Source organism: Manacus vitellinus, unplaced genomic scaffold (genome assembly GCF_001715985.3).
Source record: "Manacus vitellinus isolate BGI_N305 unplaced genomic scaffold, ASM171598v3 scaffold_24_pilon, whole genome shotgun sequence".
Classification (NCBI taxonomy): Eukaryota; Metazoa; Chordata; class Aves; order Passeriformes; family Pipridae; genus Manacus; species Manacus vitellinus.
In genome coordinates this window covers 5,746,852-5,759,358 of record NW_021939798.1, presented here as the reverse complement: position 1 = coordinate 5,759,358, position 12,507 = coordinate 5,746,852, and the positions used below count along the sequence as shown (strand labels likewise).

At 45.9% G+C, this 12,507-nt stretch overlaps 1 protein-coding gene across 2 annotated transcripts in view; it reads right to left on the bottom strand.

Annotated features, from left to right (window-relative positions):
* Nucleotides 1-279: 279 nt before the first annotated feature.
* The window catches only part of RECQL5 (RecQ like helicase 5), a 36,962-nt gene continuing 24,734 nt past the window's right edge, over nt 280-12,507 (bottom strand). For both annotated transcript variants that reach the window (XM_029960007.1, XM_018073229.3), the window contains 12 exons: nt 8,992-9,219; nt 7,443-7,542; nt 6,913-6,949; nt 6,051-6,109; nt 5,846-5,922; nt 5,272-5,365; nt 4,672-4,812; nt 3,579-4,246; nt 3,284-3,362; nt 2,145-2,396; nt 1,567-1,639; nt 280-1,457 (listed from right to left, as the gene is read on the bottom strand). In XM_029960007.1, the coding sequence (XP_029815867.1) occupies nt 1,357-1,457; nt 1,567-1,639; nt 2,145-2,396; nt 3,284-3,362; nt 3,579-4,246; nt 4,672-4,812; nt 5,272-5,365; nt 5,846-5,922; nt 6,051-6,109; nt 6,913-6,949; nt 7,443-7,542; nt 8,992-9,219 (1,909 nt within the window). In that variant the 3' untranslated portion in view covers nt 280-1,356. The remainder of the gene's footprint in view (nt 1,458-1,566; nt 1,640-2,144; nt 2,397-3,283; nt 3,363-3,578; nt 4,247-4,671; nt 4,813-5,271; nt 5,366-5,845; nt 5,923-6,050; nt 6,110-6,912; nt 6,950-7,442; nt 7,543-8,991; nt 9,220-12,507) is intronic.

Genomic DNA, 12,507 nt, shown 5'->3' with positions numbered 1-12,507 from the left:
GTGGCGTGACAGATCTTGCATCTTAATCCAGGAAAACTGACCTGCAAGTAACAGGCAAAGCTTGAGGAAAAAAGGCTGTCACTGTTGGCAGGGAACGGGATAGATCTGAGGGTGCTCAGTGCAAGCCATGAGGCACAGCTGGATTCTTGCTGGTGAGGTGATTCCAGCAGGAACTGCAGCATCTTTCCCATCAGGTACTTCCCTTCGAGTGCTGCTTAATGGACCTTACACCAGTCTGTATGAGTGAGTGGTAAGAAAAAGCTTCCAGGAACAGTCCACAGCAGCTATAACATTATTTTATTGTCAGTTCTGCATATACTTCAGTACATCTAAAAAAATACATCTGTGGAGTACAGTGCTCCAAAAGCCTGACCGATGGCCTCTCAGCTGCAGATCCCTCAGCAGCAATAGTGCCTGAGGCCACCAGCCTCTGTGGGCATGGAACAAAGGCAGAACCCAATAAAAATCCAACAGGAGGGACTTGTGCCAGGGAATCAGGTTAGGTCCCACATAAACATAGCAGCAGAGACACCACAGTGTCAATTTGAGGGCCACAGCAGTACCTGAACCAGTTCTAACAGCAGCACTGCCCTCTGTATTGCAGATTTTTGGTGAGGCACAGGGGGCAGATATGGCTTTAGGGGTTACAAGAAAATGCTAGAAAGTGCTGTTGAGGTTAACACTGAAAGAGCATCACCACTTAAGTTAAAGGGCAGACAAAACTAGACAAAGTTTAAAAAAAGTTCACATTAAAAGAAAAAGAATTCCAGTTTCTTCACCCTCAGAAACTAGGCATTGCCTGCACAGTAAGAACAAAACACTTCCCTCCTGCCCTTCAAAGGAAAACATTCCATCCAGGAACTCAACCATGGAGTTTGTCATTGGCAGCCCTGAGCAAAGCATAAGAACATGTAGCATAAGGCTTCTAGTGGTAACACTGAAATAAGAACTAAGACAGGGAGTGAGGGGAGGAGCCATCTAGGAACAAGGTGCCATCCCAAAGCAGAGTCCCAGTTGGAAAGTCTGAGCCCTTCCCAGACTGCTGCAGGGAGCAGAGGTTGGAGACAGTGCAGAACATCTCAGGCAGCAGCCCCTAACAAACACAGCAGATGCAACTTCACACCTCTTGGTCCTTGAGGGCTTCAGCACCCCAGTTATTGGAGAAACTCTCTGTAAGTTCACAGAAACTGGTTTCCTGGAACTGTTTGTCACTAAGGACAGAATTGAGCAAAAATGCAGTGGGAGGAAAAAAAAAATCTCGCTTCTGCAGTCTCACAAAACTCTCCATGGCAGAGTTTTTCAAGATCCCCTGGTCATGCTGCTGGAGGAAGAAAGACAACCAACAGGATGCACAGATCAGCTCTCCCAGCTCTGCAGCTCCTGCCAGTCTGCCTCACTCTCACACCTGACCCTTGTTTTGAAAAACTCCTTGATGAGTCTCTGTGCTTCCTCCTTCACTGCAAGAGAGGAAACATCACCTCTGAGTCGAAACTTAAGACATCTGCCACCTCTAAAGACATCCATCCACTTGGCATTGAAAGAACCCCAGGCTCTCAGTGCTCTCACCTGTCTTGCGGGCAGGGTTCTGCTCCTGGGTCAGTAAGTGAGACAGGTGCCGGGCAAAGCCCTTAAACAGCTCCTGCAGAATCAGGGAAGACAAAGAGCAGAAAGCAGACATCAGTTACCAGACTGTTCCCATGTTTGTCTTGCCCTCAGCACGGGCTGGCTGCAGCACACACCATTCCTAGACTGAGACTACAGGGGTGTTGCACACCTGCAAACACACCCGACCCTGCAGTGCTGGCACACACAACCTGCCTTGCAGGACACATCAAGGAAACTACACCAGAATTGAACCTGAGCTGTTGCTGCTCCACAGGTGGGAGTTAAAAGTGTGTCAAAGTTTAATGTGAAAACATGAACAACCATAAATAAGTGTGGAACTAATATGATACCACTCCAAACACACACAAACCTTTTTGTGGGAGAGGTGAGTTCCTGCACCTGGAGTCACTGAAACAGCACATACCAAGATGCAAGTTGGAAATGAAATGTGGTATCCAGATCATCTCCCCCCTTCTTAGAGCCCCAGATCACTATGAGCTGTAGCCTTCTGCTAAAGAGGGTCATGAGCTGTGCCCTACCTTGGAAGCAAATTTGCCACCCTTGTAGAACGGGGTCAGATATTTGACAACGATGTCTGCAGTGTCTTTAAGGGACACGCCTTTGGTCACTGGCTGTATGGTCTTGCTGGTTCCTTCTTTATCACACCGTTCTAAGTTTGAATCAAAAGTCACCTTCTTCTTTGTTGGGCCAGCACTTTTGCAGTCTGGCTGGGACAGAATAGAAGGTTTTGCCGCTGTCCGCAGCCGCTTTGTTGCGGGACTTTCCATATCCTGGAGAGGAGACAGAGAAGAATCAAACCCACCACTTCGGGAGCAGTATTCCGCTTCCAAGCACCCACTACCTTCCAGGACAACAAATCTTTGCAGCATCCTGCAGACTCTCCCTACAGTGAATACCACGTAGGAATCTCTGTAACCCATTTTGCTGTGAAGACATAATACACTATTTGCCACACAAAGGGACTTTGAGACTTTTCTTTAAGAACATCACATTTAGAATCACCCCGTGCTCTTATAAGGGCAGCTAATTGCTAGACCCTGTCGTATACAGGAAAAACTGACTGGAAATGATTTTTCAGGATCTCTGCTGAGAATACACCCCTCAGGAAGAATCAGCCATATCAGGAGTGCCATGTGCCTGTTCAGTTTGAAAGAAAAGAAGACTGCACTGTTGCAGAGACAGCTGCCAGGCAGTCTCAGATGCCAAATGCAGAAGCAGAGACTGAATGGCAAGGCAGGCTGCGAGTACAGGTCGCTTCCAAATGGTCCCGTGTGTCATTGGCCTGTGGTTGTTCCCTGAACTTGAGAAAGCAGCTGCTAATTATAGTTCATTACAGATCTAGAGGGGGTCGAGAGACTCATTCCAGGCAAGTCACCAGCAAGGGCACAGTCACATGTGTTGCACACAGGAGGAAACAATGCAGTGGAGGGGAAGCTCTCCACTGCAGCCCAGGGTGCTGCCATGGCCCAGTGGGCAGCAGGGAAACACCAGGACTGCAACACAACTGGGGTTCTCTCTGGTGCAACTGCAGCTGGGCCCTCCCCAGATAAATAACACTCTCAGGTGAGGTTCAGAGAAGGAGCATCACTCTCAGAGAGAAATTTGGCACGAGATGAGCAGAAGAAACAGAGGAAATTAGCATTCATTGAAGCCTTACCTCAACTGATCCTGCCCGCTTCCCACTCTCACCTTCCCCAACAACAGGTAACTCAGTTTCTGAGACATTTTCAGCAACACTAGTGGGAAGAGTGGAGAGAAGGCCAACTGTAATTATTCCACAGAGCAAATATCCCTGCATTCATTGTTAGTGGCTATGGGACCCTCCATGGTAAAGCAAGAGTCTCCCTCACCCACCCAGAGATCTCATACAGATTCCCAGTTTCCAGGACAAGGCTGGTGGGACTCTGCAGCTTAACAGGGCAACACGGGGAGCAGAGAGATAGGGATTTTACCTGGACTTTACATCAATTTCTTCCTGAAGGAGTTCAGATTCAGCAGCTTGCTGGGTCTTAAAATCCTCCCCCTTCTCAGTCTGTGTTACTTCTGTTTCTCTCAGTTCTTTATTCTCTGCCTGGGACTGTCCAGTCAGAACTCCAGAGACATCTCTGCCTTCCTGAGATGTTGGTTTCTCTTGACACGTGCTTTGAGAAGAAACCTGAGGTAGTGTGCTTGCAGAACAGCCCTCTTCCTTTGCTGAGCTGCAACTTTTGGCTTTAGAGCCACCTTTGGAGAGGGAGAAGAACTTGGAAATATCTTGTGATTCTTTTTTAGCTGCTTCTGCGAGCATTTGCTGCTTCTTGCTACGTTTGGACTTCTTAGTGGGGCTCTCCCAAAGTGCAGCCTTTTTGTCTGGACTGGGTTGCTGTCCCTTCTTTTCAGGGTGTATTTCTACCCCAGCATTCTCACACATTGCTTGGGTTGCTGTTTCTTCCCTCTGGACAACAGTGTTTCTGGTGTCCAGTTCCAGACTGCAGCTGCTGTTGTCTTGCCCATTTGGACAATCTACTTCTTTTTTGACTGGTTTTGCATCACTCTCCTCCTGGATCTTCAGCAGTTCTGAGGCTGTCTGGAACAAGTTGGATTTCTTTGGAAATCCTGCTCCCACACGCTTGGGTTTGAACTAGGGAGAAAGGAGGAAGAAGAAAGTTTGGATGTGATCTCCCTATGTGCAGAACCCTGAAAGGAGCTAGGTTTCTGCACACAATACACCACTGTGGACAGCTGTAAGGTGAGGGAGGCTCTAAATCTGACTTATCATCACACCCATCAACTGAGACATGAGGGAAATGCATTAGGTTAAATTCCCAGGCTGGTACTAAGGAAACAGCCATCCTTGGTTAGAGCAAGATAAGAAAGAACTTATTTAATCTTTGGCCTGCACATAGATTATGTTCACTAATAGCAACCAGTATGACAGATAGACGGGGAAAAGCAATTACAACAGAAATATACAGCTATGGTCACAAAAAGGATATAAGACAAATTAATAAAAAAGCAAAAAGACAAAACACACCATTCCCTCCTGTCTATCCCATCAGTACTCACTGAATAAACCTGGGATGCAGGGAGGAAGTCCTGTTCTGTTGGAGACTCAGATTTTGTTTCCAAACTGCTGTTGCCACCAATTCCAGACCCAAAAACTGAGAACAACTCTCCTTGTTTGGAGGCTTTGTTGATTTCTGCTACCTGAAAAGAGAATGGAAATATCCTCCAGTGGCCAGAAATCTTTATGCATTCCTGCCTTTTTACATACTAAGAGCCACAGTGGCAAAACAAACATCTCCCCTGGAGAGGTGCCTGCCTCAAGAACAGAAATATCTTCAGAGAGACTGATGGCAACCAGGTAACCTAAACCAAGGCTTCTCTAGTGTCAGCAGCAGCCTGGGGAATTCCCCATTCCCTTTACTGCTAGAACAAATCTAGATAAGCTTGCACTGGAATGTAGGTTTCCAGAGCCTGTAAAGCCAACAAAGATGTGAAACCCAGGTGATTCTGGGCCCTCTTGGAAACAAAGTCAAGAAGAAAGATTTGGAAGACACCCAAGGCAAAGCAGAGCTTCTCCTTTGTCTTTCCCACACAAACTCTGCCCTATTTCCCCTCGAGCTGAGGCCACACCACGTTCATAGAGCAGGTGTAAGTCCCTACCTTCTTCAGCACAGTTGCCTTGTATGAATTTGCCATTTTGCTGGTCTGGAAAGCTTCATACTCCATTTCCACTGCACAGGCATGAGGGTCTGACCTGTAACACAGGCTGGGGTGATTTCTGGCAAGACACACCTCTATATCTGCAAAGGGTGCACTAAGGCTTAAGTATCTCCCAGAAAGTACAAAAATCACTCCCTCCGGTGCAAGAATAAGTGATAGCTTCCAGTTATACCCTAAGGGATGCAGTGGTGAATTGCTGAGAATGGAAAGGGTGATGAAAACACTTTTCAATCAAAGTCCTTTTGCCCAGAGGCTCAGTTTGAAAAGGACACTATCCCCACCTTGTGGGACAGAGAAGAATTGCGGCTCCTGGAATCAAGCTGATTTAGCAATCGGCCACAGGAATCCTCATATCCGATCCTGAACATCACTAACAGAAAGATGCTGTTAAGTGAAACTACATCCTTGGACAAAAAATCTTAAAAAAGCATTCTTTGAGAATGTTAATTCTGCTCAGGGAGAGTAGGCCCTGTGTTAAGAGACTCAGTATGTACCCCTTTTCTTCATCTCATACCCTTTCCCTCCTGCTGCTGGATTCTTCTGGTTGTTGCTCAAAGCTTCTTCCAGCATCTTCAAGCAGTGTTCCCGTCCCTAGGAAACATGGGATACTCAGACATGCTCTACAGAAGTCACAGTGCCCCTTGGACTTCCATCCCTGAAGGAGTAAGAACAGGGCAGGTGGAATCTTTGTTGCTCTTTGCTGGTCAGCCATGATTTACCTTCACTGTGAGCTTTGGGATCCTCCTGCTGCCAGCATCCTTGAGGGGACAGTCTGCACCTGCCACAGGAGAGGCATTTGGAAAACAGTTACAGCTGGGCTGATGAGAACATCTCAGCTGTCATGGAGAGGTGCCAGTCCAGTACTTCCTGGCATTCTCCTCCCTGCACTGTCACCCCAAGGGCCATGACAGTCACCCTTTTTACCTGGAAAAGCTACACACTCCAAAAGAGGAGGTAGAAGCCAAAGTAAGATTGTTCTCTCTGACTGAGAACATCTACTTTGGAGTTTATGACTAACAGCTTTCCAAAATTTCCCAATCTTAGGAAACCCTTTTTCAAGGAATTGCAGCTCTTAGGAAACCTAAATCTATTCTGCTCCCTACAATACCAACCCCAAAAGTTCCCAAAAAGGCTGAACAGAGTAACCTGATCTACCAGGTATTCTTTTGCCACAGTGTAAGAACTACACTGCTAGACAGGGCCCCAAGCAGCACAACTACAAATAGCAAAGTTTTTTAGCAGTTTACCTATAGCCCACTTATTATTATTATTATTATTATTATTATTATTACTGCTGCATAACTACTGCAGAAACAGCCTACAAAGTCAGGTTAGACAGTTTTTCTTCTCTCTTGCTTATTTGAACAAGTTGTTCAGAAAGATGCATTCCATATCTTCACCCCAACCAAAGCTAAGCTGTGATCCATCTCCTCCAGCCAAGCTTTCACAGCCAAAAGCTTAACCTCTGTGCCTGGGGACTGATACCTCTAGTGGTGATGCCATATAAATTACACACAGCTGCAAAATACAAGACTTTCTTCTCCCAAAGAAAATCCACTATAAATCAAAAAAGGTATTTACTTGGAGGAACAAAATCTTCCTTTTCTGGTTCTTTGCCCTGGAAGAAAACAAAGATCAGTCAAACATTTCCATTTCTGCAATGTACATGCAGGTCTAGAAGCACAAGAGACATATTTTATACCCTTTCTCCAGGGAAAATTGAAGCTGAAGTTACAAAAGCACTGAACAGGCACCAAAATAGGGGAAAGAAGACAAAGAATGAGAATCGGAGCCAAAATTTCACCTTTGCTATAGGAATATATAAGAGAAGCTGACAAGGGAAATTTGTTTTTACTACTACCAGGGGTATTAAAGACAACAGAATCCTCTTGATAGCACTGCAGAGAAACCAGTACATGAATCAGCTGCATTTCTTCCTATTATGGGACTGGCCCAGAATATGGAGAACACGGAAAAAGCAGAGGTACAAAAAGCAAAAGACAACAAGCAACAGCAAGATGCAGTAATTTACTTCCAGGAAGCCTTTATGGCTGTAAGACGAGCTCACAGCAAACAATCCGGGCATCTCTTACAAACTGACCCCGACTCACCTTGCGCAGACTCATCTGCTTTTTGTAGAAGTTGTCCCACTCCCGCTTCCGACGCTCTTCATTGTCTTCATCCCAATTCCCACTGCTTTCCTCATCGTACCTGGGTAGGTCAGGAAAACAAGAGGAGCAAGCATTTCTGTAGCTGCAGCATTACCTGGGGGACAGGTTTGGAAAGCCTAGGTCACCCCAGTGATGTTTCCCACATCCTTTCTGAACAAGTCTTAGCTTTTAGTTTCACTGCCATCCCTCAATCTGGACGGCTGAGAGTGTCCTCCAAAATTAATGGGATTTGTTAATTCCATGAACTTTAGTTAGCGGTGGCATGAACTGGTAGCACTTAACTAATGCTTTGAGAATGGAGGGCTCCATTTAAGCTCTTCCAGATTGTCCCACGGGGTTGAGGAGTCACTGACTCCTGCCATATACCTCATCAGTCACTACTGCCCTGGGAGCAGAGATGGCAGAAAGGGCACAGCATCCATTCCTCAGCCTCAGCTGCTCACAGCCTGTTGTAGTAAATGAAATCCCCATCACTAATGCACTGAAATGCAGCAGCTGATCCTCACCACATGTAGCCCAGGAGTTTGCTGCCTCCCACAGCTGCCACTGCCAAAACTTACAGGTATCACAAATCAGAGCTTTAGGGCTGTTGACTATTACAACTTCCAATCAAACAATCATAGGAAACTACAGTCAAGTAATGGAGAAGTTCAATAAATCAAGTGGCAAACATGGTGCTGTACAACAGCATTGGCCGTGAGACCAAACACAGTCTTAGCTCACAAGTACCAGTTTCCTCTGACTCAGCCTGAAGAAAAAAGCCACCAGTCTCAAGCTGTTTAAGGTAAAGCAGGGCCAGGACAGTCCAACAGCACTGTTTATCCTGGCAGAGCTTCACGGGCAGTGCCAGCAGCGAAACTTCATCCTGACAAAGCTGCACAATCACGGCACCTCAGCCAGAGAACAAGGAGAAGTTGTCACCTCCACACTGCCAAGCATTTTACAGAATTAATCATGTTTTCCACTGCAGATCTTCCTTTTGCTGTCAGCCTGACAGGAAAACACTAAAATTTCACAATCTGCAGAAGAATTTGACACTGGCACTCCACTGCACCCTCTGTGGTGACTAAGGTTCTGCCAGTGGCCCCCAGCCTGCTGGCCCACAGGCAGCTGTACTGAGTTGGGAATGAAATCTGGACCACGTCATCTTGGTCTCAATTTAAACGTTTTTGATCCTTGTGACTGTGAGCAGCCTGAGCCCACTTGCTGCTTTCAAAAAATTTCAGGCTAGTTTTTTGAGCCAATTACATTCTGCAGGGCAATTCTTAGGTCTGTCAAAACAGCTTTTGGCTCTCTGGGACACGAATGTGAACAAGGCTGCCAAAGTGTGTGGAAAATGGAATTCCAGCTCCTGCTGCCAGGAAGTTACAGGAAAATACCATCCACACAGAAACATGTGCTGAAAATAGGAGTGGCTGGGCCTGCAGCTGGGAGATGCTCTTTTCTCTGATAGTTCCTATGAGCTGAGTTTTATCTCTCCAGCACAGACCTGCTAAAACCTATGCCGCCTCTCCTCCCGCCTTCGTACAGCTCTGGGTCGTAGGCATTCCAGGAGGAACCAGTGGGCCCGATGCAGGTTTTGCTCCAGTTGTTGGTGCAGCGTTCCAGTGACTCCAGTTGCCTTTTCACTGCCCCTGGGTTCTTGCAGAAGTCACAGCACTTGTTACAAGGTGGGGTGACATCGCCGAAGTACTTGGCTATGGCAGCGTGGCGACATCTAAACACGAGGGAAATGATCTGGTCGTTATTTTTATTCATGAGAACTCCACCCTCCAAATGCAGGGTGTTTTTTGATACAGATTTGAGTCTTTTTTTCCCCCCCAGAGAATGCCTGTTCCAGCAGGAATCACAGGGCTAAGTGGAGTTCTGTTCCTGGCACATTGCTTAAGGTCTCTCTGCCTCCACTTCCCCACATGTGAAAAAACATTGACGTTAATCTCTTCTGCTAAACCCTGTTAGATCTTTGAGACCTGCAAAAGGAAGTTTATGAAATATGCAGTTATTAATTCTGTATCATTGGCCAAATATATTCCATGTCCTATCAGGATGTCTGTAAGACAAATATGTGAAGAGGCCCTGTTGATCCCTACACCTCAGAGTGCATCTGTATATTCCACATTGAAGAGCTTCTTATTTTACTGTTTGTGGTTTGAAGGTGAAGAAATCTATATCTGAAGACACAGGAATGTAAATTAAATCCCAGAATTAGAGTCCAGACTGAGGTCACAAGGGAGCACCATTCAGGTAACACATGCCTGGGTCTTGATCTGCTCCCACATGCTCCAGATCAGCATCCAAAATTAGGGTCCTACATCCATGAAAACCAGTCCATTTACTCATACAGTACTGCACAACCAGTTTACCAGACTTAGCAAACCAGCCATGTGAAAATGATTAGATTCTTCTAGAAATCTTCAAAAGATTTTTGGCACTGGTTTTGGGTATGTAAAAAAGAGTTTGGTGACAGAAATATGCTCATTAGCAATACAGGCAGGAAGTAATTTCTCTTCTAGAACACTCCTTAATTTAAACCAGTGAATACACTGATTTCACTAACCAGGAAGCTACTTTTTTTATTTTTTTTAAGAAAGAAGAGTTTAGAGGAGCTTTTTAAAACTTGAGTTGCACAGTAGAGGTGGCCAGTTGTCTCTCAGTCAAAATGCTGATACTAAATACACAGAAACATCTACTTCATCAGGCATTTAGAGATCAAATCCTGCAGCCAAGAGGGAACAAGAGTTATTTTAGAAGAGAATTATTTTACTACAAAGAAGAACAAAGTGGAGATTTTTCATCTCTGCCAAGGAATGCCCTAGTTGGCTTACCAACTTCATCTGCAAAAAGTGGGTCACAGAGGGGAAAAGTAAGAGAGTGAGCACTTCATTTATTCTTATTATAAACCCTTTAAGGCACGTCTGAACTTGCCAGAGATCTAACAAATGCAGTTTTCTTCTTAACTCGTGTGTGCGTTTGGGGGGGGACACAACAAAGCACCACAAACAAACCCTGTGAGGGTCTGTGGAGGCTGCTCTTTCCCACAGCCCAGCAGGTTGATGTGCCAAGGGGCACAGGTTACAGATTCCTGACTCCACAGCAGTGCTGAAGCACAAAGGACCTGGCACTGCTCAGGTGAGCAGGCTGCAGCAGCGTGACCTTGCTCTGCACGGTGTAGGGAGCTGAAGGCTGGAGAGGGCTACGACAAAGCTGGCTTTATATCCCCCTGCAGAGCCACACTGACTCACTCTCCTCTTGCACTCAAAGAGCTCCTTTCACATGGTGGGGAAGGGTGGGGGGACTGGGATGGGGGCAACACATTCGATCCCCTTGTCCTGCCTTTCCAAAAGAGCTACTGGTGCTGCCTGCCCTGCCAATGCAACGTGACTATAGAAATGTCAGCGAGCTGCAAGTCAGCTTTTTGTTTCCCCAAAAGAAAACAGGCAGGCATTCTCATTAGCCCATGGCACTTTCTCTCGCACGCACTGATCTGTGTGAGAGTTAAGCGAGGCATACAGTAATGGTCAAGCCCTCTCCTCACTCCTACAGCTTAATCACCAGGCTTATGCTGGGGAGGGACATCCACACACACCTCTGTCCCTAAAAGCGAACAAGTGAGATGCCCCAGAGGAGATCTTTGGTGGAAGCAGAGATCAGCTCTGAACTCACTGGAACTTAAAGAGTTCTAGTTTCTAACCCATCAGCCCTGCAAAGCCAAGCTCTTTCCACCCTGGTTCTTGTAACTGCCTGTATCTTCCTGAAGAATTACCCCATTTCACACAGCCACTTCCACAGCTCCACTCCAGCCAGCGGCGCTCAGGACTTGGGTCATAACGGAAATTCATTTGCAGAACTAAGATTGCAATCCTATAATTAAAGTCAAAAGGCAAACCCCAGAGTTACTAACAGGGATACTGGGGGTAATCACTGGATTACAGCTTAACAGAACACGAGAGGTCCTGAAACACAGTCACTTGTGCATTATCATCAGAGGGGAAAGCTCTCCAAGTCATATGGGCACCTGACTAATGCCCATGAGATGGAGATGATTTACATAAACTAATGGTAGTCTGTACACATGTCCTAAAATTATTTCATCTTTTAAATATGCAACTGTATCATTTGTCTCCCCTCACCCTTCAACAGCTGATCACTGATCTTCATGTCTAAACAAAATTATTTCATTTGAGGCATCCTGCCCCGATTTTACATTATGGAATAGGATGAAGAGCAAATAACAACCAAGTTTATTAACACGTTTTTGTCTGTGGCAATACATTTCAGGAAAGTGCTAAACTGACCACACCTGCACCTGTGTGGGTTTGGTAGTCCTTGGTTTTGCACACCAGGTAAAACAGGAGCACCATTCCTGCAATTAGTAGAAGCAGATAGATAGTCAGAGAGAAGCAAAGTTACATATCCTGAGAGAAGCTTTGCCTCTCCCAAAATTTACCAGAAAAAAAACATTCCCTCATATGAGGCCAAGGGTACATCAGAAATGCTTCCTGAAAAAAACACCTCAACGAGACATCAAGTCTTGGAATACAGCCAAGAAGTGAAAGCATTAAAAAAGATAAAAATCATGTGAGGACAAAACAGTTACGCAGATGCCATTTGTTGAGTGAAAGCCACTTAATAAGCTTTATCAGACAGAAGAACAAATCAGGAGGTTGATGTGAAATTCTAATGTTGCACCTCTCCGAAGGACTGTATCCTTTTAACATCACCTGAATTTCACCTCTGAGACAAGACAGTGGGTGTCAGCTGTCCCCAGAATACAAGGAAAAACCACGGCACCAAGAGAGTAAATGACTTGGCCAAGGGCATGGAGCAAATTCACTGCCCCAGCATCACCCCTGCTCCCCTGTCCCTGGCAATCTCTCTTACAGTGTTGCACTGTCCTCACCACTTCTTGCTCTGCCTCTTCAACGAACACATGAGAAAAACTCCTTCCCCCAGGAGTCGGAAGGAAACCGGGCAGCATAAAGAAAAGTTACTTGCTTTAACACCC